This window comes from Physeter macrocephalus, chromosome 20, assembly GCF_002837175.3.
Source record: "Physeter macrocephalus isolate SW-GA chromosome 20, ASM283717v5, whole genome shotgun sequence".
NCBI lineage: Eukaryota > Metazoa > Chordata > Mammalia > Artiodactyla > Physeteridae > Physeter > Physeter macrocephalus.
Genome location: NC_041233.1, coordinates 6,470,765 through 6,495,570, shown reverse-complemented (window position 1 = coordinate 6,495,570; position 24,806 = coordinate 6,470,765). Strand labels below are relative to the sequence as shown.

At 44.6% G+C, this 24,806-nt stretch overlaps 1 protein-coding gene across 1 annotated transcript in view; it reads left to right on the top strand.

The window, feature by feature from the left end:
* Window positions 1-24,806, top strand: part of NID1 (nidogen 1) — a 94,834-nt gene that overhangs the window by 19,796 nt on the left and 50,232 nt on the right. Inside the window, exons 2-9 of the mRNA XM_028481407.2 lie at window positions 1,596-1,895; window positions 4,010-4,236; window positions 7,355-7,725; window positions 10,081-10,230; window positions 13,690-13,941; window positions 16,572-16,772; window positions 18,890-19,135; window positions 20,781-21,024. Coding sequence (XP_028337208.1) covers window positions 1,596-1,895; window positions 4,010-4,236; window positions 7,355-7,725; window positions 10,081-10,230; window positions 13,690-13,941; window positions 16,572-16,772; window positions 18,890-19,135; window positions 20,781-21,024 — 1,991 coding nt within the window. The remainder of the gene's footprint in view (window positions 1-1,595; window positions 1,896-4,009; window positions 4,237-7,354; window positions 7,726-10,080; window positions 10,231-13,689; window positions 13,942-16,571; window positions 16,773-18,889; window positions 19,136-20,780; window positions 21,025-24,806) is intronic.

Sequence of the window (24,806 nt, the reverse complement as noted above, 5' to 3'; positions counted from 1 at the left end):
TGATTAAGAGGGCCGACTTTGAAGTCGGGGTCCTTGGGTTCAAATCCCAGTGAGGCCTCTTATTGGTAACTTTGGACAAATTGATTAACTTACCTCATTTTCCACCTCAGAAAAATGTGGATAATAGTAATAGCTAGTTTTACGGGGTTCTTCTGAGGATTAGATGTTAATAAGAGGTCTGGAACATGGTAAACATTTTTTTTTTTTTTTTTTTTTTTTTGTGGTGTATGCGGGCCTCCCTCTGCTGCGGCCTCTCCCGTTGCGGAGCACAGGCTCCGGACGCGCAGGCTCAGTGGCCACGGCTCACGGGCCCAGCTGCTCCGCAGCATGTGGGATCCTCCCAGACCGGGGCGCGAACCCGGTTCCCCTGCATCGGCAGGCGGACGCGCAACCACTGCGCCACCAGGGAAGCCCCATGGTAAACATTTAATAAATGTTAGCTATTGATCTAATTCATTAATCTGTTCAAAATAACGCCACCATCGTGGCCCATTCACGTTTACTTCTTGACACTTGTTTGCTTATTGTCTTATCATCTGTGTTAGTCCATCTCCATGTCCTTCTGGATTGTGGGTGCCTTGAAGGCAGAGCCTGGGTTCTACTTATTTGTGGACCCACAGTGCTTAGCACAGCCCTGGTTTGTAATGATTACTCTGTTGAGTAAATTAACACAGTCTTTGATGATGATTTATGTTTGAACAGTCCTTTGTGTGCCACAAACCACACACATGGGAAGCCTACGATGCGAAGTTTAAGACCCTTGCCCGAGGTCTGGTGACTGCGCCAGAGTCAGGTCCTGTGATTCTTGCCCCTGTTCCTTCTACCAGGCCATCCTCCCTAGGCAAAGAATGCTGAGTTTTACAGTTCTGGATCATGTCTTTCTCCAATTGTTTTGTATTTGACACACTGTCATGTTTGATACACTATGACAGCATTCTGTGAACGGGAGCTCAGTCTCCCTGAAGAAGTCGTCGTTTCTGCACATCTTTTTTTTTTTTTCCTTTCCTTTCTTTCTTTTTTTCAAGGAAAAAAGAGCTGAGATAATTTTATCTTTACGTACTCTACAAGTGCAACTATTGTGTACATTTGCGATTAATTGCAGTTAACTGAACTATACCGTTTTCCTCTTGAAGCTCACATAAATGAAATCATATACTGTGTACTATTGTTGTGTCTGGATTCTTTTGCTTGGCTTAATATTCGTGAGATTCACTCATGTTGTTTTGTGTATTTAAAAAAATTACTGTATACTATTCCATTGTGTGAAATGGCCAGAATTTATTTACCTGTTCTCTTGTTGGTGGGTATTTGCGTTGCTCCCAATTTTATTTTATTTTTTTTTGGCGGTACGCGGGCCTCTCATTGTTGTGGCCTCTCCCGTTGCGGAGCACAGGCTCCGGACGCGCAGGCTCAGCGGCCATGGCTCACGGGCCCAGCCGCTCCACGGCATGCGGGATCCTCCTGGACCGGGGCACGAACCCGCATCCCCCGCATCGGCAGGCGGGCTCTCAACCACTGTGCCACCAGGGAAGGCAGCTCCCAATTTTTGATTGTAAGTTTCTGCACTCCTCTTAATGATGTTTGGTTTTGTACAGATTACCACAAATGGCATTATTGCCATGAGTGAGCCCCCAGCCAAAGAATCCCATCCTGGGCTTTTCCCACCGACCTTCGGAGCAGTCGCCCCTTTCCTGGCGGACTTGGACACGACAGATGGCCTTGGGAAGGTTTACTATCGGGAAGACTTATCTACCTCTGTCACTCAGCTGGCAGCGGAGTGTGTCCAGAGAGGGTTCCCGGAAGTCTCTTTCAAGCCCAGTAGCGTGGTGGTTGTCACTTGGGAATCCGTGGCTCCCTACCAAGGGCCCAGCAAGGACCCTGCCCAGGAAGGCAAGGTAAGCACCCACCCAGGCACAAGGGCAAATAGTCTAACATGTTGGCTTTGTACACTTTGGTCTTCTGGTTTGTGCTACTCTGATGTACACCACACCCATGCGATTGATCAAGACTGGACAGACATCCAAAGCAAAATCTAGTAAGCTGTTTATTGCAGGTCTGAAACTTCCAAAACCTTATCTGCAGGGCTACATAAATCTATGCTGTAATGATGATTAGATGTAAAGAAAGCCAATTCCTGAGAAGATTGCCACATGGCAAGAACAGGGCTGATAAATTACAGACCTCGCTGCTCTTACGTTGGGTGGTGGATAGTGGGAGGTGGCTTCTAGATAAATAGAGAATTTATTAATATGAAGTGATAGGTTAAACTAATAAAGCAGTCTCAAGAGATGTGAAGAAATAAAGACCAGACCCACACTCTAGTTGGGGGGACAAAACCCATTTGTACCATGTGGATGGTTCAGGAAACAAGTTTCATCATAACCAGGGATGCAGTGGTTGGGAAAGGTGTTAGGGGGTGTAGAGCTTGGACTTGCCCTTGAAGGAAGGGGAATATTTGAAGAAGCCATCTCTAGATCTGAGGTGACTCTTTAGGACATGCTTCGATTTCTCCTTGGAAAAATAAATTTGCTCCACCATTGTTTAATTTTTATAGCATTACAGGGTAGAGAGCAACTAGAAAGGTCCAAAAGCACTCCCTTTAAATGGGGGATGTTCTCAGCTGGTGGTTCCCAAAGTGTGTACCACAGAACACTGGTCCCACAGACATTCCTTGAGGAAAAGGACTCCTTGGACCAGATAAGTTTGGGAAGCGCTAAAACTATATCTCCCTCATGGTGACTCACTCTGGGAATTCCTATAGTACAGAAACCTGCTTAATTTTGTTTAATTTAGCCATCCCCAAACCTTTTGGCCATACCCTTTTCCCTCACAAATAAGACACATTGCCTCCCAAAGAGCACACTTTGGAGAAGTCTGACATGTTTTGCTTCGTTTTGCTTTGCCGCCTGTATCTGCCTGAGTGCTGTACTTGAAAACTGTTTAAACCCTTCCATTTCTCGAGTGTGCATCCCATTCACTTGAGTGATATCTGCCCAGCCCCTTGTACAGAGCTCTTGCCTGCTTCACGGGCCAACTCGCCCCTCACTCTTACTCCTCTGCACCCTCTTGCAGCAGCTGTATCAGATTATTTGCAATTCCCTGCTGGGGCTTTTTGCTTGTTTGTTTTACCCACAGCCTCTTGCACTAGCTGTGCTCTCTGCTTGCCATGGCCTCTCCCTGACCCTCACTGCACGTGGCCAGCTCCTGCTGGCCTCCTCTGCCCCGGCTCCTCCCAGCATCGGGCACTTTGCCTGCACACAACTCCATTACAGAATCTATTCTCCAGTTTGGCAATGTTTCGTTCACATGTCAGTTTTCCCACCTAGATTGTAAATTCTCAAGTGTGGCGATCCTGTACTTCACAGTGCTCAGGACAATGCCTGGTGCGTAGGAGAGGTACTAACATTAGGAATATGTTCTCTGTGCCCGGCCCTTCGTATGCTAGCTCACGTAGTCCTCCTAACATTTCTGTGGGGTAGGTGGCTTTATCTCCATCTTACAGATTCACAGATCAAGGTTCAGAGAGGTTAGGTAACATGCCCAAGGTCACACAGTCAGTGAGGAGTAGAGCAGGATTTGGATCCAGATTTGCTTTCTCTCAAAGCTCATTTTCTTTCTTACTGCACGGTGCTTGGGCTCAATCAGCTAAATAATGAATGTGGTTGAATATGTTTAATGGCCATGGAAACAAATTCTGTGGGTAAGAATTTGCTAAGTTGCATGAGATTTAGGCCACTACCTGGAGGTGCCATCTCTATAGTTTTTCATTAACCTTAGGGTCACGGTTATGTAGAAAGTATTCATTGATTAATTAGAAAATTTCATGTTGACATAGCTTTAGAGATATTTAAGTGGAATTATCCTGGAATACTTGGTCCTACAAAAGTATTTCTTTAGAATAAGGTGTAAATACTGCCATCTCTAGTTTTTAGATACGATCTGGTGAAGAGCACATTTTAAGATCTGTAGATATTTTCCTGAGTAACTGAATTTTAACTCATCTTCACAGAGAAACACATTCCAGGCTGTTCTGGCCTCCTCTGATTCCAGCACCTACGCCATTTTCCTTTATCCTGAAGATGGTCTGCAGTTCTATACGACGTTCTCAAAGAAGGATGAGAACCAAGTTCCTGCAGTGGTTGCTTTCAGCCAGGGTTTAGTAGGATTAATATGGAAGAGTGACGGAGCTTATAATGTATTTGCTAATGACAGAGAATCAATTGGAAACTTGGCCAAGTATGCTTTTTTTTGTTCTTCAGTAGATTCTCCCCTTAATAAGACTATCGTTTTACTGTTTTATTAAGAATAATGTAATGGGCAATATAGAACATTACCTAAAAATGTTCCCATGGATTTAAATTTTGTATATAATTTTTATATTATGGAGTACTTTGTTTTTCTGATGAACTCAAGGGAATATACTCTTAGAATGAACAGGTATCCAAGTTTTTAGATATCATTCTCATTTGAGACAGTTTTGCCATCTCTTCTATATGTATAAATTAGAAATACAAGTTATTCAAAACTATGTTCTGCTATGACCCCAAGGCTGAGAAAACCCCTCCCAATTTCATATTGCCAATTGAGTCTAAAACTCCTATACACTTTAATGGTGTGTTGGTAAATGCTTAGCAACTGGCTTTAGGTGGGTTGGGGAAGCCCTCATTTATAGCATTTGCCTATTTCTGTGGTGTAAATACTCCTACCATGGCCAGTTTCCAGCTGCTCACATCATGTCGCTCAACCTGGGATTGAGAAAAGGTGAACCATTATATAGTATTCTCACCATAGAGGTGCAGTAGATTCAAATAACTTGAAGAACATAGCTAATAGTAACATAATACAGATGGGATGAGTTTCAAGTATTTATTCCCTCTGCTTTTATTTTTTTAAATTTTTATTGCAGTTGATTTACAGTGTTGTGTTAGTTTCTGCTGTGTACAGCAAAGTGAATCAATTATACATATATATATCCACTCCTTTTTAGATTCTTTTCCCATATAGGTCATTACAGAGTATTGAGTAGAGTTCCCTGTGTTATATAGTAGGTTCTTATTAGTTATCTGTTTTATATATAGTAGTGTGTATATGTCAATCCCAATCTCCCAATTTATCCCTGCCCTTCCCCCTTGGTAACCATAAGTTTGTTTTCTACCTCTGTGACTCTATTTCTGTTTTGCAAATAGGTTTATTTATTACTATTTTTTTTAAATTCCACATATAAGCGATATCATATGATATTTGTCTCTCTCTGACTTAACTTCACTCAGTATGACAATCCCTCGGTCCGTCCATGTCGCTGCAAATGGCATTATTTCGTTCTTTTTTATGGCTGAGTCATATTCCATTGTATATATGTACCACGTCTTCTTTATCCATTCATCTGTTGATGGACATTTAGGTTGCTTCCATGTCCTGGCTATTGTAAATAGTGCTGCAGTGAACACTGGGGTATATGTATCTTTTTTTTTTTTTTGCGGTATGCAGGCCTCTCACTGTTGTGGCCTCTCCCGTTGTGGAGCACAGTCCCCGGACACGCAGGCTCAGCGGCCATGGCTCACGGGCCCAGCCGCTCCGCGGCATGTGGGATCTTCCTGGACCGGGGCACGAACCCGTGTCCCCTGCATCAGCAGGTGGACTCGCAACCACTGCGCCACCAGGGAAGCCCTATGTATCTTTTTGATTGCCTCTCCTTTTAATATAGATTATTTAATTGCAAGTTTATATAATTTAATTTTTTACAAGCTGGTTCAAGCAAGCTCCTGCATATCACTGCCTTTATTTGAGTCCCAAGCAGACAGATTGATTAGACGTCCGATTTCTGCAGGACTTTCTTGATTCCTCATTCCCTGTCCAACCCCAATCTTTTGCTCAGTATTCTCTACCAGGTAGTGTATGTCCCTTCTTTCCATTGTATGAGCTGGTCATTTCACATAATTTCTTATAGGAACACTTCCAATCACACACAGAAGAACAGTAAAAATGGTGGTGCAAGAAGTAGAGATTAGGGTTATTCTATTGTATTTTATAACTATAAAATGCCTTTAGATTGTCAATATCATTTGTATTTCACTACACCCTTTTAACATAAAAAGGTAAACTGAGACCTGTCCAAGGTTCCACAGCTAACAGTGTTGGGATTTCTAATAAACCAACTCTGTACTATTTTCACTCATAACTCTTCTGACACCAAATTTGTGGGTTTTTTCCCCCAACCAATTCTCCAGCTCTTCAGACACCAGCTAGGTGTCCTATAATTCGATTCAGTTCTGACACTAACTGCTTGGAGTCAGCACATACCTCACAGGTTAAGGGCTCAGTCCCACAAAACTGCCCCCACTTCAGACATGCCTTGCAAGTCCCAGGTTGCCACCTGTACTTCTGATCAACCAGCTATAAATCGGGGGTCTCCATGAACCCCTGCTCAAGTTCGATAATTCGCTAGAATGGCTCACGGAACTCAGGAAAGCACTTTCCTTACTATTACCAGTGTATTATAAAGGATACATTCAGGAACAGCCAAATAGAAGAGATGCATAGGGCAGGGTATGGGAGGAAGAGTGGGTGAGGGGCTTCCATGTCCTCTTTGGGCTCACCACCCTCCTAGCCCCTTGATGTGTTCACCAGCCCAAAAGCTCTGTCAATCTCATCACTTAGGAATTTTTATTACATAGGCATGATTGATTAAACCATTGGCCATTGGTGATTAACTTATTCTCCAACCCCACTCCTCACCCCCCTCCCTGGAAGTCAGGGCGTGGGGAAGAAAATTCCAACCCTGTAATCAAGCCTTATTCTTCCTAGTGACCAGCCCCCATATCCTGAAGCTACCCAGGGTCCCCAGCCACCAGCCATCTCATTGGCATACAAAAAGACGCTCTTATCACTCCAGAGATTACAGGGATTTTAGAGGTTCTATGCCAGAACCAGAGACAAGGACCAAATACATATTTCTTATCATATCACACCATGCCCTGGAAAGAGGATAACTGAGAAAATGGATGACTCCGGTCACCAGGTTGCTTAGATGGTAAAGCACATGACCAGTGATTCCTATAAATTGCATTTTAAGGCCTGAAAATGTCCCTGAAGCGTGCCTCTCGAATGGCCGAGACTAAGCCTTTGCTAGGGTTGCGCCCATTGGGTACAGCCTCACCGTATCCCCCTGGACGGTCTCAGCTCTGTGATGACCAGACAGGACTGCGTCTGCTCTCTCATCCTCCACCGAGGCTGCAGGCAGAAGCAGGCGTTGGGTCTCAGATTGACACGGGTCCCCAGGGCTCCTTCCGCTTGGTTGCTGGGGGCTGTTTGTGGGTTGCTGGCCCATTTCCAAGAAGCCTGTCCTTCCCCCTAGGAGCAGCAACTCTGGGCAGCAGGGCGTCTGGGTGTTTGAGATTGGGAGTCCAGCCACGGCCAGTGGCGTGGTGCCCTCGGACGTGAACCTGGGATTGGACGACGGAGCAGAGTATGATGATGATTATGACTCAGCGACACCTCTGAGCCTGGAGGACACGGGCACCACATCCTTCCCCTATGAGGCCCGGAGAAGGGGAGACACTGGCACATACAACATGCCCAGTGACCTCTCCCCCCGCCGCCTGGCTACTGAGAGACCCCCCGGACCTCCCACGGAGAGGACCAGATCTTTCCAGCTGCCAGTGGAGAGGTTTCCCCAGCAGCAACCACAGGTCATAGATGTGGATGAAGTTGAGGAAACAGGAGTTGGTAAGGCCATTTATGTTGCAGGTGGTACCTTCTTGGATACTTGGGTTTCCAGACAGGGGAACATTGCTGGCGGGGTGTCAGCTGTGTGCATTATTTGGTGGTTTGTAAGGATGAGCGCCTGGGGAAGGAGGGGTGGAACTCACAGCTGCAGAGCATCGGTCGATGGGCCCGAAGGCTTCAGAGACTCCAAGGGATCTGGCCATTAGGGCTGGGGTTATGGAGACTGTAGAACATGTCTTCTTTCAAGTCTTCTATTATTCTTTCTCTTTTTTTCTGTTTTAAAGAGAAAAGTGCTTTAGAATTATTTTGATAGTCAGATTTCCTTCCTTATTTGTGACTTCTGAGATCAGCAGTATATTCACCCACCTGAAAAAACATTTTAGAAGTTCCTTTGGCTATTGACACGGTTTATCTTTGAAATTTATTTCCTCTTGGTTTTGGAAGGAGGATGGTTGATTATTTTTCCTCCCGGGCCCTATCAGTTTCGGAGTTAGTTTGTGAACATTTAAAACTACAAAATAAGTAGATCCCCTTTTTGAGGATGGTTTTAAAGTACAATATCTTCTAATCAACCGTATTATATCAGAGTTTTGCTACATTTTCAGGGAAAACCACTGGAACCCCAGCATGCTTTGATTTGTCTTATAAAAGACATTTGAACTGGACTGTGTTCATTATTTTTTTGCCCTTCAGGTTGACCTATAATCCATTAAGATTCCTATCAAGGGGACGGTCCAAGCCTTTAAATGGTGTTTACTATGACACACAACTGCTTCAACTATGAAGTTATCATAAGGCCCTCAAAACATCTACTCAATTCCACATTATTCACCCATTTTTATTTCTCCTTACTTGTGATTTGTCTCTTAGCAATAGTCGGATGTTTGTTCTTATTGAGTATCCCAAAGCATAGACAGGATCTGGTGGCCGGGGTAGTGTGCTTACTTACCTCTGAGACACAGAAACGGAGAAGCTGCCCTTAGTGACATGATGAGGACGTGGTTCATGTCTCAGGGCTCCCTTTATACACATAGCACCCTGGATTTCCTGGGGTAATGCTGACACCTAGCACGTTGCACTCTGCTCTTATAGCTGGGTCTCAGAGTGGTCGCCCCAAGATGGATTGCATATGTTTACCGGCACATATGTTTACCTTCCGGGTGAGTTTTGAGTCTCATCCTGCTTTCACCCCACATAGGTGTCTCTGAAATTCTCATTTGTGAAGCCATCACTTAAATGAGAGCATAGCTAGCCCCAGCAACTTATGGTAGTATATTCCTTGGTACTAGTAAAAAGAAAAGTCTAGATTTGAACCCCAACTGTGTTTAAAAGAGATGTTTTTCTGCCCTCGATCCCAGTTATTTCACTGTTTTTATTAGAAAGGTCAGACTTCTGTAGCCAGCAGTGCATTCCTGGTGTGATTTGAAGAGTCACCCACAGATACCTCGACCGTAACAGACCCACTGGGAGCTGGGCTTAAGCAATCAGTAGCATCACATGCGTTCAGCTCAGGGCCCAAGTATTTTCAGCTCCAAACGCCATCTTTATACATACAGGAAATTCCCTTCTGGGTATGTAGGACTCATGGAATCTACCTGGAGTTAAACTTTACTTTTCTCTTCACTCATAACAGTCATTTATAAAGTGGGTCATTATCCCCTCTAAAAGTTCATCCCCTTTTGTATTTTGGAACTTCATCCCAAATTAATTTGCTCTGGATTTTTGAGTTTAATGAGGTAGCTCATCATCCAATAAAATGAACCTGGGAGGAAGACATTTAAAATAGGGAGAAATTCTTCTTGTTTCTTGGGTCAAAGGCTTTTAGACCAGGTATGACTGAGGAATTATTTCTAACTAGCTTTTGACTCAAGAGCCTCGGATTTATCCCCTGGTGAGAAGAAAGGGTCAAAATATTTAAAAAATACTTTAAGCTTGTTAAAATGGCACTTTATGTTATAGATATTTTACCAAAATAAAAGATAATTTAAAAAAATTTTAAGGTCCCTCCTGCCCAAAATGTGCAGCGGCTCTGACGACATTAGATGGATGCCATATTAAGATTGACAGTGGGTGGTAGTCACCTAATATTGATTCCGTGATACTGAGGACGTTGGATTATAGCATTTTTAAAGAATTCACCCTTGTGATTTCTCAAACTCCCTTTAGACCCATTTGCTTTGGTGGTTTGAATACTGGAACCACTGTACTATTTAAGTGGCTACAGGTAGAGAGCCCTGGGTCTGAATTGCCTGAGCAGATGTCAAGTCTTGCACAGCTGAGGGCGTAGGGTCAGAAAGCCTCCTGGTCCAGAGCCCTGTGAAGCGCTTACAGGTGTGCTGTGTTCTCTCCAAGCAGTTTTCAGCTACAACACAGATTCCCGCCAGACGTGTGCCAACAACAGACACCAGTGCTCCGTGCACGCCGAGTGCAGGGACTTTGCCACCGGCTTCTGTTGCAGCTGTGTTTCCGGCTACATGGGGAACGGCCGGCAATGTGTTGCAGAAGGTACTTTGCTTCTGTCTGTTCCGTTTGAAGGGGGAGAAAGGGGGAGGAGTGGAGTTTTTGTTTTGGTGCTTGTTTTGAAATCTTTCCTTTACCCAGATCTCTAAACGGGGGTGGTATTTTCAGTCGGGCAATGATAGTTAATCTCTCATTCCCCGTTCTTGCCCTTATTTTTCTACTGGGGGTGTGGTCCTGGGGAGTGTCCTTTTTTTCTAATAAGGGAAGGTCTCTTTCTTTCCTGTGCTGTTTCTCCATCTCTGAAATGACGGCCATTAGGGAGCCCATCTTCACAACTGTCCCTAGCGTGAGACAAAGGCGGAAGTGTTGAAATTATGCAGCCTGGACCACGGATTGTCAGTGCCCCCCATTTTCCTCCGTTTCTTTCAAACCTTTTCTTTTGGCATCACTCAGACCATCCTAATGGTGATTCAACTCCAGCAAGGCCACAGTGGGCTGGTGGAAACCAAAGTATGTAGCGGGTAAAGACCTGTCCTCATGCCCCTGGAATCCCAACATGGGGATGGAAGAGCGTAAGGGGTGCATCACAGCTAAGTCTGGAGCCCAGACCCATTGTGGGCCCACTCCAAAACGGACTCAGCTGGCGTCAGCGGGCTGGCATCAGTTCTGAGCTCTGCCCCCGGAAAAGGACCAACCAGTCTTGACATTCTCAGATGGTCAGAAGAATCTTCTCTGCAAAAGTCTAGAGGGTCCGGATCAGAGTTTACTTAGAGAGGGAGACCTATGGGAACCTGAGGCCATAAACCAGAATTAAAACAGAACCAAAACCGACCATACTGAACATTTGTTCCTTCAGATGGCAAGTCACCTCACTTGTCACCTGTCATTTTCCTCGTGTGTTTAATGAGGAACCTCAGCTGCTTCACACAATACAACTAAATAAAACTCAGTTGGAGGAATGCTTTTCTGTTTTTCAGATCCCCTGCCATAGCTAAAGTTAAATCAGTTATTTTAATTTGCTAAAATAAAAAAGTTCCCTCCTAGGTCACAGTTAGATAGTTAAATACTATCTGCAGCAACGAAAGAAAATTTTGTATACGTTGCATATTAATTTGGGGGGATGTCTTTAACGTTTATAAATGTGTTGTCTGTTTTCTTCCAAAGCTCACCGCCCCAGGGATGGTATACCTTTGCTGCTTTGTTTTAGGCTTGGCTTTTATATTTCTCTCACCCCGGGAGCAGCTTCCAAAATCTACAGTGAACCTTCCTTCTCAAAGAGCAATCTCATTAGCTCTTTCTGTGCCAAATATCAGACTGGAAATGCTGATAGGTTACATTTGGCAGGAAGCTCAGATGTGACAGATTGCTCGGCTACATTTTTTGACCTTCTGTACATGCCCCGTCATAGTTTTGTGGTTTAAATATTTTTTGGAGTCTTGCTACTTTTGAAATAGTTTTCTAGCTCCAAGTTTGGTGGAAGAAATTTGGTTTCCTTCCCCTGGCTTTCCTGCTTGTTTCTGTAATTGTTTGGGGGAGGCATTTTTTGATATTAGTCTTCTAACTTCACAGCATCCTCCAGTGTAATGACATAGTTTATTTGCAGAAATACTCTGTGTCGAGTCTGCCTTGGCTTGTCAGTGAACCTGTTTTTTATTTTATTTTATTTTATTTTATTTTATTTTTGGGGGCCGCACCGCGTGGCATGCAGGGTCTTAGTTCCCCGGCCAGGGATGGAACCCATGCCCGCTGCAGTGGGAGCGTGGAGTCTTAACTTCTGGACCGCTAGGGAAGTCCCTCAGTGACCCTGTTTAGCAGCTAAGGCATATTGAACACAGCAGAAAGTCTTCAGAACACTGGTGACCATTCTCAGATGAGGGCTCGTTTGTCTCAGTTTATTCTACAAACTTTACTGACAACTTACTGTGCACAGAAACCTCTGCTAAGACGGAGCCAGGGAGTTGGGTGTGAAAATCTTGTCTCTAGACATTTATAATCTAGGAAGAGAAACACGACATGCACAATCAGTAAGTGATAGAATTTCTGCATTAAACCTGAACAGTCCAAGGTGACTTATTTACTTCTTCCTTCAGTTTTTGTTTTTTTTTGAAGATGTAAGTAACACACTCACTTAAAGTATACCATTTGGTTCTTTTTAGTATATTAACTAAGTTGTGCAACTATTACCTCTAATTTTAGAGCATTTCCATCACTCCAGAAGGAAACCCTGGATCTCTTAGCATCACCCTCAATTTATCCTCATCCCCAGTCTCTGTCAACAACTAATCTACTGTCTGTCAACACGGGTTTTCCTGTTCGGGATATTTCATATAAATGGAATCTTACAACATGGGGCCTTTGTGTTTGGCTTCTTTCACTTAGCATGATGTTTTCAAGGTGCATCCATGTTTTAGCATGTATCAGGTACCTCATCCCTTTTTTCTAGTGAAATAATATCCATTTCATGGATATACCACATTCTTTTAATCCATTCATCAATTGATGGACATTTGGGTGCTTTCCCATTTTGGCTATCGTGAATAATGCTGCTAAGAACATTCGTGTACAAATTTTTGTGTGGACATATGTTTTTTGTTCTCTTGGTATATACCTAGGATTTGGAATTGCTGGGTAACCTTCAATTTTCTTATTCAAATACAAGAACAACTTAATTTCTTGAGAGCTTATCTTTTCCTGATTAAACAATAATAAATATATGCAAATTATAAATATTTGAACATTATAGAGATATATAGTATAGAAAATGAAAGTTCACCATATCGCCCTGAGTTAGCCACTGGTAGCAGTTTTGTGTACATCTCTTCAGATATTTGCCCCTAAGTGTATGCTAACATTTATCATTAATGTGATTTTCAAAAATGGTGTCCTATACATATACTATTTAGCAATTTATGAAGAACGCTTTTAAATATGCCTTAGTAAGTTTCACATCTTTGCCAGCTGGCTAAATGGAACGATCAACAACACACACACCCCAGCCCACAAGCTGGTTCTGGGTCAGAGGGCGCATTTGTGTGGCCTGCGATATGCGCTGTGGCCACTTCTGTCTGGCTTGGCTTGAGTGAAGGTCCAGGACTCAGACTGGCAGTCCTATGTTTGAGCCGGAGGCCCTGCTGTCCCAGTGAAATGACTAATTCTGTCCCTGATACTCTCAAAAGTGAGACATTTATGTCACCTAGTTCTAGACCACCCATGATACTGTCTATGAGATCGTTTTATTTGCCTCAGACGTTCCTCCATCAAACAATGGGTCTCACTTTTCTGCTGTCCATTATCCATCAGCGTGGAAGAGAGGAAGAAATTGGAATTTGTAAGGCTCATAGACACAGCCATAGGAACTGCCTTTTGGGGAAGAACAGCTGCTTTCACTTACCCCAAAGCCCTTTACCCCAGCACTGTTTGGCTCTTTGCTTTTATAGGTACGGATCCTACTAGACATACTATTCTATTCTGAAGGGCTGGCTGCTTTCTTTGTTTCTCACTCAGGTACCCCCCAGAGAGTTAACGGCAAGGTGAAAGGGAAGGTCTTTGTGGGGAACAGCCAAGTTCCCATTGTCTTTGAGAACACCGACCTCCACTCTTACGTGGTAATGAACCATGGGCGCTCCTACACAGCTGTCAGCACCATTCCTGAGACCATCGGGTACTCTCTGCTTCCTCTGGCTCCTATTGGAGGCATCATTGGATGGATGTTTGCCGTGGAGCAAGACGGATTCAAGAATGGGTTTAGCATCACAGGTAACTGACGTCAGACCTTAAAATTAATGGGCTGGGGTGAATGGAAAGGGAACTCCACGTCTGCAAGTAACTTACCGATAAGCATTTTGTGGCTCTGGAAATAAGGTGTTGAGGTAAAATTATCAAGAAGTTTTTCAATTAATATACATTAACTAAGACTGTCTAGAATTGCATTTTGATCGGGGAGCGATTTCAGGGTGGAGATTTAGATTTAGGCAGAGCAAATGATGTTTGCTCCTATATCCTCACAACCCAAAGTATGGGGCTCCTTCTATTTATCCAGCCTGCCTCCAAATTCCCAACTAATCTGAAACTGATATTTGACATTTCCTCAGTATCTGCTTGGAGAAAAGGAACCTGTCATTTCTAGCTGGTAAAGTCAGCCTGATAAACATAATCCTCATGAGTCTTAGGAAAGCTGAGTTTCCTTGGAGCTGCTTAGAGACCGTGTCCCGTTGGGGAAAGTTCAGTCTTTAGGGGACATGTGGGCAGATTGTCGGTGGGTGGGAGCGGAGGAGGTGCTTCCCTGGAGCAGTGGTGGCCTCTCTCATGCTGTGCTGAGGCTGGCCCCCCTGTGCTGGAGGCCCTTTCCTTTAACTTCTTGGGTGGAGGAGCCTGCATCCTTCATCTCTGGCCGCTCCCAGGACCTGGAGCCTGCTGTTCTGGGGCACAGGTACATAGCCGCTGCCTCTGACTACCTAGACCTGCCTTCTCCAACACCCCTAGCCTCACTGGAGCTTCAGCCATGGCTTTATCATGAAAACACTGCTGAGAGCAGGGTCTGTAGGCTTTGCATAGACACCCCTCCCAAAGTTACAGAGGATAAATACCTAACTTCATGAAATGTGGACGTTTTAAGAAACGAGAGGATATACATTTGAAAAGGGTATAAGATACCTTATTTATGGCCCAATGTTTTTTCTCCCTTTCCCACAGGCATGTGTACCCTAAATACCATAACGACATTCAGGCTCTCTTGCAAACACATGCTCTTCTCCGACATAGTTGAGCTTTGCGGCCAGATCCACAGATCCTACTCCTTGGCTGCACAGCATTTCATATTGGTGTTGCCTTGAATATGGGTTGACTTAAATGGATGGTCCTTTGTAACTTACATCAACTTCAGGGAGGCTGAGGGAGTCTTTACAAATTCCCTACAACAGCAAATCTTTGTTACTACAATGGTCCTTCTTAACTGCCCCTGTGTTATCAGCTGGATATCTGCCTGGGACCTGGGGGCTATAAAGCAGGAGTTGTCCAACTTTTTCTGCAAAGGGCCAGTTAGCAAATATTTTAAGCTTTGCCTAAATGTTTTAGGCTATTCGGGCTCTGTTGCAGCTACAGTAAGTCCCCTACCTATGAACCTTCAGGTTGCGAACTTTCAAAGATGCGAACTTACGTTTGCATGTCCAATCACGTAAGTTAGTTCACATGTCTGGCATACGTTGTCACGTGAGTGCATCCTCTACAAGTGGTTGTGCTTTTGTGTACTTCACTGTACAGTACTGTATAGAGTACGGTAGTACAGTATCTTCATTTCAAGCCCAGGATGTCTGGAAGCAAGTGTAAAAGCAGCGGTGATGTAGCTGGTACTACTGTACTTTTCAAAGTACTGTACTATAAGATTAAAAATGTTTTCTTTATTTTCGTGTTTGTTTTTTATGTATTATTTGTGTGAAAAGTATTGTAAACCTATTACAGTACAGTCCTAGATAGCCGATTGTGTTAGTTGGGTACCTAGGCTAACTTTGTTGGACTTACGAACATATTGGACTTATGCATGCGCTCTCGGAACAGAACTCATCCGTATGTAGGGGACTCACCGTCTTCAACTTTGTCGTCGTCGAGCGAAAGCACCAAAGATAATGTGCAAATGAATGATCATGTCTGTGTTGGAATGAAATTATTCACGGGCACTGAAATGTAAATTTCATATACTTTTCACATATGAAATAGCTGCCAGCCGTGCTAGCGGGAGTCTGCAAAGGTGGCAAAGGGAGGAAGCTGGAAGAAGGGGGTGGTATTTTTTCCTGCTTGTCGGGGGCTGCTTCCCTGCCCAGACCAAGGGGAGGTCCTGAGCCAGCACCTTAGTATGTGCTCCTAGGATGGTTTCTGGGCCTGGTGATAGTTTGCCCTGAACAACTGGCCCATCCTGACCAGGGCTTAGCCGTTACAGTATTCATTCCCACAGCCGACGTCCTGGAGCGCTTGATGTTTGTCAGAGGACGTTTTAACGTACTTATCTAATTTCCACAAGACAGATTGTATCCCTTTTTTATCATCAGGAAATGGAGGCTCCGTGAGGTTAAGTAACTTGTTCAAACTCACCCAACCAGTACCCAGCACAGCTGGGAGTCCAACTCCTATCCCCTGCTTTTTCCAGCACAAGCCATGAGCCCACCCATCTCAGATGCTGGTTTGCAGCTGGCAAGCAGCTTCTGTTTCTTGCGCGTGACTCAGTTGGGCCATATGGATGTCCCAGCTCTGTCCTTGGTGTCAACAGCCCCATTTCTACTAACCAAACTAAAGCATCTGCAGAGGAGGTGTGAACCTGTCCCCACAGTGAGCCCAGGGTGGGCATGAGGGTGGCTTCCTTGACAGCAACGTGACAGACTGACCTTGCTTTGCAGGGGGCGAATTCACCCGCCAGGCTGAGGTGACCTTTGTGGGGCACCCGGACAAGTTGTTCATTAAGCAGCAATTCAGCGGTATTGATGAGCACGGACACCTGACCATCGACACGGAGCTGGAGGGCCGAGTGCCGCAGATCACCTTCGGCTCCTCGGTGTACATCGAGCCCTACACGGAGCTCTACCACTACTCCCACCAGGGTGAGCCGCAGCGCCGCGTCCCGGGGCAGCGCCGCGTCCCGGGGCAGCGCCGCGTCCGGGGGCAGCGCCGCGTCCCGGGGCAGCGCCGCGTCCCGGGGCAGCGCCGCGTCCCGGGGCAGCGCCGCGTCCCGGGGCAGCGCCACCTACAGGCTCCAGCCCTGAGCTCATGCTATCTCCTGGCCTTCGGAGAGGGAAGTGCAGGGAGTACCTTATACAAATCACCTTTTCTCTAATATCGTGCACGCTCATTGGAGGGAATTTAGGGCAGAAAAGAAAATAAGCATAACTTACAGATGTAAAACCAGGACACAATTATTATTAGATTAAGTGTATTTCCTTTCAGCCTTTTCCTTCCATATAAAAAATATCCCAACATGTATATATACCAACACAAGTAATATCCCAACATAAAATCTCATCATATTATATAATTTCAAAATAATATAATTTTATTATAGTATACATCTGTATGTACTTTTTAAATTTCAAATTTACAGAAAAGTTGAAAATAGCAGTTTCCACATATCATTTACCCAGCCTCACCAGTTGTTAACATTTTGCTACATTTACTTTATCATTCTCTCTCACATACATACATATATATATGGGGTTTTTTTGGAGAGTAAGTTGTAGGCACCATGATCCTTCATTCCCTAAATATTTCACGTGTTCTTCCTAAGGACAAGAGCATCCTCTCACACGGTCCTAGTACACTCATCAAAATCAGGAAATTTAACATTGATGCAATACTACTGTATACTCTACAGTCAAGTATATAGTTTCTATTTACATAATTTCAGTCATACCACATTATTGTATCTTCACTTTTCCAGTTAGCATCAAATTATGAATAATTGATAGTTTCATTTAAATAGGCTTTGCAAACACTTTTTAATGAGCTATCAATGTAAACCATTCTCTTTTCTAAAGCTTAGGTTATTTCCAATTTTTCCTTCTCATAATGAGTTGAAATAATCATCTTCATCATAAATCTTGACCACATTTCTGATTCTTTTCTGACCGAATTCCTAGAAATAGAAGTGCCGAGGCAAAAGGCTCTTATTAAATGGCCATCCAGAAAGGTTGTACCAATTACCATGGCTCTGTGGCTTGCTCCGGCTCTCCTGGGGGAAACGAGTGGGTGAGTAGGAGGTGCAAGGAGCCGCAGCACCCCGGTCTGCAAGTCAGGCTACGACCAGATGGTGTTTCTGGCAGCCCAGCACGTGGGAGCTGGACAGGAGGCAGCTTACACTAATCTTTTATGTATTCTCTGGCTTTGATCATGAACTACAGCAGAGCACACAGATATAAAGAGTCTTTTATACTTTTTTTTAAAATAGGAAGTTGAGATTTTCATTGTATGGGAGAAAAGCAAGCTGTCTTCTAAGTGAGGAAGACTGTTTCCCTTCTCTATTGAGATTTGCTCACAGCTCTTTAGTAATTTATAGACATTGGCTGCTGAAATCTATTAGTGTCTCATTTTTACATATCAGAGAACCGTTTAATCTAAGGTTATTTATAGCAGCCTCTATTTATTGAATCCTAAGTGAGATAACCCATAAAAAGCAGTTAGCACTCTGCTAGTCGCGTGGTAAATGCTCCATAAATGGTAGTGTGTCTTAATAAGAGTATGAACCTGCTTGATTCCAGAAATTTTACGTACATTATCTCATCCTCTCCCCAACCCATGTCGGAAAGGAAACAGAAGGTAAAGAAGTTAGTTACTGGTCTGTGATCACACACCTTGTGAGCAAAGGGGCAAGGTGTGAATTCAGGTGTCTATCCCTCCAAGCACGTGCTCTTTCCATCAGACCTTAAACTCTGGGTTGGTTCTGGGTGACGTAGGAACTTACAGAGAAGCACTTGATGAGAAAAAGCAGTAACTATTCCTAATGCAATTAACATCAATAATAGTATGGGAAATCGAGGTGGCAAAATGAGTCCCAATGCTGAAATAAATAGTTTTATTTATCCTGTTCCATCCGATCTCTCATCTGGTAGCAGTATAGGCAGAGAATACTGCTGATGGTTTTAGAGCCCTTGACTAAGCCTCTTGTATCCTCAAGATCTCTCCTTTGTGTCCCTGCCTGGTCTCCCTGCTTCCCTCCCGCATCCAGTGATCACATCATCCTCCACCCGGGAGTACACAGTGACGGAACCCGAGCGGGATGGCACTGCCCCTTCTCACGTCCACACTTACCAGTGGCGCCAGACCATCACCTTCCAGGAGTGCGTCCACGATGACTCCCGGCCAGCCCTGCCCAGCACCCAGCAGCTCTCGGTGGACAGCGTGTTTGTCCTGTACAACCAGGAGGAGAGGATCTTGCGCTATGCTCTGAGCAACTCTGTTGGTCCTGTGAGGGGTAAGAGGTGGCAGCTCAGACTGGGCGTTGTGTGTGTGTGTCTGCCTTCACGGTTCTCTCGGTGCTTTTGATGTGTTGTTTTTCGTCTCTTACTCTCAGTAAGAAGAAGAAAGTTATGCTGAAATAGCTCCCGACAGAAATAAACATCTTGTCATTTATGATTCTTAGAAAACCTACCCGTCTCTGTTCTGCTAACCTAAGGCCTCCTCATTATTCCTTTTGGGGTAGAGAAGAATGATAATCCTTGAGTTACCTTAAAGAGTAGACCATCCAAGGGCTGCAGTTGCCTATGGCCGGACATTTATTTTTATTTTATTCTTTTCCATTATGATTTATTGCAGGATATTGACTATAGTTCCCTGTGCTATACAACAGGACCTTGTTCTTTATCCATTCTATATATAACAGTTTGCATCTTCTAACCCCAAACTCCCAATCCATCCCTGTCCTTCCCCCACACCCTTGGCAGCCACAAGTCTGTTCTCTATGTTTGTGAGTCTATTTCTGTTTCCCAGATAAGTTCATTTGTTGTTGTTTCCGTGTCATAGGTTGTTTCCATGTCTTGGCCATTGTCAATAGTGCTGCTAGGGGTGCATGTATCTTTTTGAATTGTCTGGATATATGCTCAGAAGTAGGATTGCTGGGTCGTATGGTAGTTCTAATTTTAGTTTTTTGAGGAACCTCCATACTGTTCTGCATAGTGGTTGTATCAATTTACCTTCCCACCAGCAGTGTCAGAGGGTTCCCTTTTCTCCACACCCTCTCCAGCATTTGTTATTTGTAGACTTACTGATGGCCATTCTGACTGGTGTGAGGTGATACCTCATTGTAGTTTTGATTTGCATTTCTCTAATAATTAGCGATGTTGAGCAGCTTTTCATGTGCCTCTTGATGGCCAGGCATTTAAAACACTCTGATGCTCACTGTGTGCTCAGGGCCTGGGGAAATCCAAATCAAACCTGCTAAAAGTCAGGCACGGAGCCTACAATGAGCTTTCTGCCTGGGGACGGCACATGGCGAGATTGGGGGGTCTAGTCTGTGGGTGCTTCTGGCTGCGTGGAAGGAGCTGCAGCTAGTGGGACAGCCCAGGGACAGCCCTGGTCTCACGTCATCCAAATCTTTCAGCCCTAGGGGTTCTGTATATTTGGGGTCTAGGTGTGAAGGTCTTTCTCTTTTTCAGTTATTTTTGATTCTCCCTCTGTACCCAGGTCACTTCTCCAGCTAATCGGGTTCGTCCTCAGCTCCATAAAGCAGAAGGAGGGCAGGTGTCTGTCCCCTTCCTTTGACAGTTGTAGCTCCAGGCATCAGGGGTTGGCATATTTTTTCTTAGAAGGCCAGACAGTATCAATAAATAGTTCAGGCTTTGCCAGCCGTGCAGTCTCTCTCAGTTCTGTGACTGTAGCACAAAAGCAGCCAAGGACCATATGCAAGTGAATGGGTGTGGCTGGTTTCCAGTAAAACTTTATTTACAAAAACAGACAAATGTCCAAAGGGATGTAGTTTGCTGACCCCGCCTCAGGTGACCCCCAGGTGACTCAGGAGTCGGCGGGTTTCCTGGTCATCGGTCCTGCCTTACTTTCTGGAGTTTCTGGAGGAATAAGAGTTTCTGAATCCTCACTGGGTTTCAATGTCTCTGCCTTCACAGACGGCTCCCCTGATGCCCTTCAGAATCCTTGCTACATCGGCACCCACGGGTGTGACACCAATGCAGCCTGTCGCCCCGGCCCCGGGACCCAGTTCACCTGCGAGTGCTCCATCGGCTTCCGGGGAGACGGACAGACCTGCTACGGTACAGCCGTCCACTCTGGCTTGGTGGTGGTAGGCAGTGGGGTGGGGGTGCTGCAGAAACAGATCCTGTACAGCAGAGGGGCGAGGAAGAGGCAGCGCCGGTGAGATAAACACTGATGGTCACGCTGAGTTGTTGAAGCCCTACACTCAGTGTTCCCTCCGTGATGTTAGGGGTCCTGGCCCTTCCTTCATCTGGTCAGATGCCCTGACTCTAAGCAGCAGAGTAGAATTTATAAGGCCACACTCCACTTCGCGTCAAGAATACATGGGCTTAAAGGAAGGGAAAGTCAGCTCTGTTTATAACACACATAATGTGACGACAACGGGGATGTACCCAGGCGTTGTTGTGTTAGGTGCTTCACAAACACTAACTGATTTAATTCAGCAACTCTAATGAGATCGATGCTTTCATTACTGTCTTTTAAAAATTATTTTTAATTGTGGTAAAATGCACATAATATGAAATTGATCATTCTAACTATTTTTAAGTGTACGGTTCAGCAGCATTAAGTACATTTACGTTGTTGTGTGACCATCACCACCATCCGTCTCCAGAACTCTTTTCATTTGCAAAACTGAAACGCTATTCCCATTAAATAACAACTTCCCATCCCTCCCCTCCACTGCCAGCCCCTGGCAACCACCATTCTATAGTACTTTCTACAAATCTGATGATTCTAGGTAACTCATGTAAATGGAATCATACAGTATTTGTCCTTTTGTGTATCTGTCTTATTTCACTTAGGATAGTGGCCCCAAGGTTCATCCATGTTGTAGCCTGGGTCAGAATTTCCTTTCTTTTGAAGGCTGCGAAATATTTCCATTGTATACACATACTCCTTTTTCTTTTTAATCCATTCATTTGTCTATAGGCGCTTGGGTTGCTTCAGTTCTTTTCCTGTTGTGAATTATGCTGCTATGAACATGGGGTACAAATATCTGTTTGAGACCCTGCTTTCAACTCTTTTGGGGATATACCCAGAAGTGGAATTGCTGGGTCACATCAATTCTGTGTGTGATTTTTTTGAAGAACCGTCATATTGTCTTCCCCAGCAGCTGCACCATTTTATATCCCATCACCAGCGCACAAGGGCTGCGATTTCTCCGCATTCTTGCCAACGCTTGTTTTGTTTTTTGGATAGTGGCCATCCTAATGGGTGGGAGGTCTATTCCTGTTTTTACAGATGAGCCGGGGACATTGGAACGTTGGACCTTGAGTCTCTGACTCAAGTGCATATATTATACTGTCTTCATTGTACTTATTTTATTACTTATAATTTCACTTTAAATACTTTCACGTAGACAGCTTGATATTTATGTTTGTTACTAAATTTTAATCCACCACCAAAAGGCAGTTAGTTGACTCCTGACTCAATGAAGAGTCCGTACAGCCGAGGCTTCCAGGGTAAGAATGTCAAAGCTTCCTAAACCTACCACAGGGGCTCACCAACAAATGTAAGGAGTGCCAGAAGTAAGCTTCCCTAGTGAAATGGGTGGTGTGCACATGTCTTTTTGGCCAGAATGATGAGCAGCCCCCTTGAATGACCGGGGCATAAGAATCTGGGGAGCCCAGCAGGCTTGGAATTTGGGAACGATGCCTTGGGTCGGGAATCCATTGAATTGAATCCATTGGATGTCTCCAATGAATGGCAGCTTTAGTGTGCTGATTTCACGTGAAGGTTAGCAGATCCTGCTGCTGGGGTATTGCTGCATTTACTTCAGAGTGAAATTTATGTGAGGTGCTCATTGGAACGTCTGAAAGGATGGAGAGCAGGGACTGGGCTTCCAGGAACAGCTTGTACAGCTGTTTAGCCAGCTTGCTGATGACTTTGTCCGTGTGGTAGAATTCAATCTGAGACTCGCCTCCCTTGTAACATACCACTGGGCAGGGGACATAGTTCCTACTCACCTCTGATCATCAGAGCTCCCCGGTGTTTCCCCAAAGAGCCCAACAGTCTTGAATGGCTAAATCGGCTCAGGCCACTTTGAAACTGTGATACTGTGTGTGTGTGAGCAGAGACCTCCCAGGCCTTGGTGATGGAGATGGACACCACGAAGGGATGAGGTGCCCCCATTTCTCCAGCAGAAGCCTGTACCTCCTTAGTCTTTATGTAGCTCTGCTTCAGCTTCATAAGCTAACTGAATACAGTAAGTCCCCTACATACAAGCCTTCAAGTTGCGAACCTTCAAAGCTGCAAATGTGCATTCGCATGTCCAGTCATGTAAGTTAGTTCACGTGTCTGGTGTACATTGTCACGTGCGTGCATCCTCTATAAGTGGTTGTGCTTTTGTGTCCTGTACAGTACTGTATAGAGTACAGTAGTACAGTATCTTTATTTCAAGCCCAGATGTCCGGAAGCATGCGTAAAATCAGCGGTATAGAGATGATTGTGGTAGTTGGGTTCCTAGGCTAAGTTTGTTGGACTTACGAACAAATTGGACTTACAAACGCACTCTCGGAACGGAACTCATTCGTATGGAGGGGAATTACTGTATCAGTAAAACATGGAGCTACCCCAACCTGCTAACCCATAACCTCTGGCTAATTCTGCTTTTGGTGCCTGAGCTCGTGGTGGGACTGCATGCTTCACTTTCCCAAGGCACAACCAGCCATGATTTATGGATGGAATCTCTTGCTATTGTGGAAACCCCTCTGATGTGTTGGCCCAGGAAGACAGGTGTTTGTGTGCACTTGCTTTTGCCCTGTTATCAGTCCTCATCCTGGGAGATTTGCACCATGGAATGTGGGTATATTCCTAGTCAGGCTACTTTCTGTTCTGGGTCATGAGAATAAGCCTCGTAGTGTTAATGCATTGAGACACCAGGCTGTTGATAGGAAATTGCATTAAGCAGATCACTTCACATATTATTTTGACCTGGAAAGTGCCTCTGAAGAGAATGAGGGTGAGCCTTTGTCATTCAGCGTGTGTAGCATTGATAAAATGATAGATGACATTCAAAATAAGGCTGGGCTTGATTGGAGACTGCAGAGTGACCCTGCGAGCTAATTTGGAGATTTCCAGTTGAATCACAAGAGCTCTGGTGCCTGACAGAATGGCTTCCCTATATTTCTCAGTTGGGAGGCTGTAAGAGAGGGTTTTGCACAATCTCTCACTGAGTGCACACAAGGCATTTAACAAATAAATCCTGAGCCCTCTTCTCCAATAAGAGCCTGGTGTTTACGAAAAGGACACATTTTAGGGAAACTTAGAGTTGTTGAAAAGTAGCCACTCTGAAAAAAAGTCAAAAAGGAAGCAGTGATTGCAAGAATAATCCAGGATTTTCCTGTAGGGTTAGGGAATGATTTATGTGAAAGGAAACCTCTTCCCAGTGAAGACGTTGACCAGATCATGACTAATAAGAACAATAATCTTCAAGCAGATATTGTGATCTTTTATAAGGCACAGTTATCACTAGTTCACTGTTTCTACTAAAGAATGGTTTAGAGTCCTAGCCTCCAATAACAGAAGGGAGGGTTTAAATTAGGCATTAGGAAGAATTTCCAAACTGTAAGGACCGTGAAATAATAGCAGGGAAATGGCTAGGGTTTTGCTCTAAAAGAAAAGGAGTCGCCCAGCTTGGATTTTCTGTGTAGACCTGCATGGAGGTGGGGTAGTGCTAGGGGAGCATCCCCTCCCTAATCCCACGGGCCCCCAGATCCTATTTGCCGTGGTTCTCCAGGTAGGGTGTGCAGCAGGATGAGCACCCTTCCAATCACCTAAGAAGCTTTCTTTTTTTTTTTTAACATCTTTATTGGAGTATAACTGTTTTACGATAGTGTGTTAGTTTCTCCTTCACAACAAAGTGAATCAGTTATACATATGCATATGTTCCCATATCTCTTCCCTCTTGCGTCTCCCTCCCTCCCACCCTCCCTATCCCA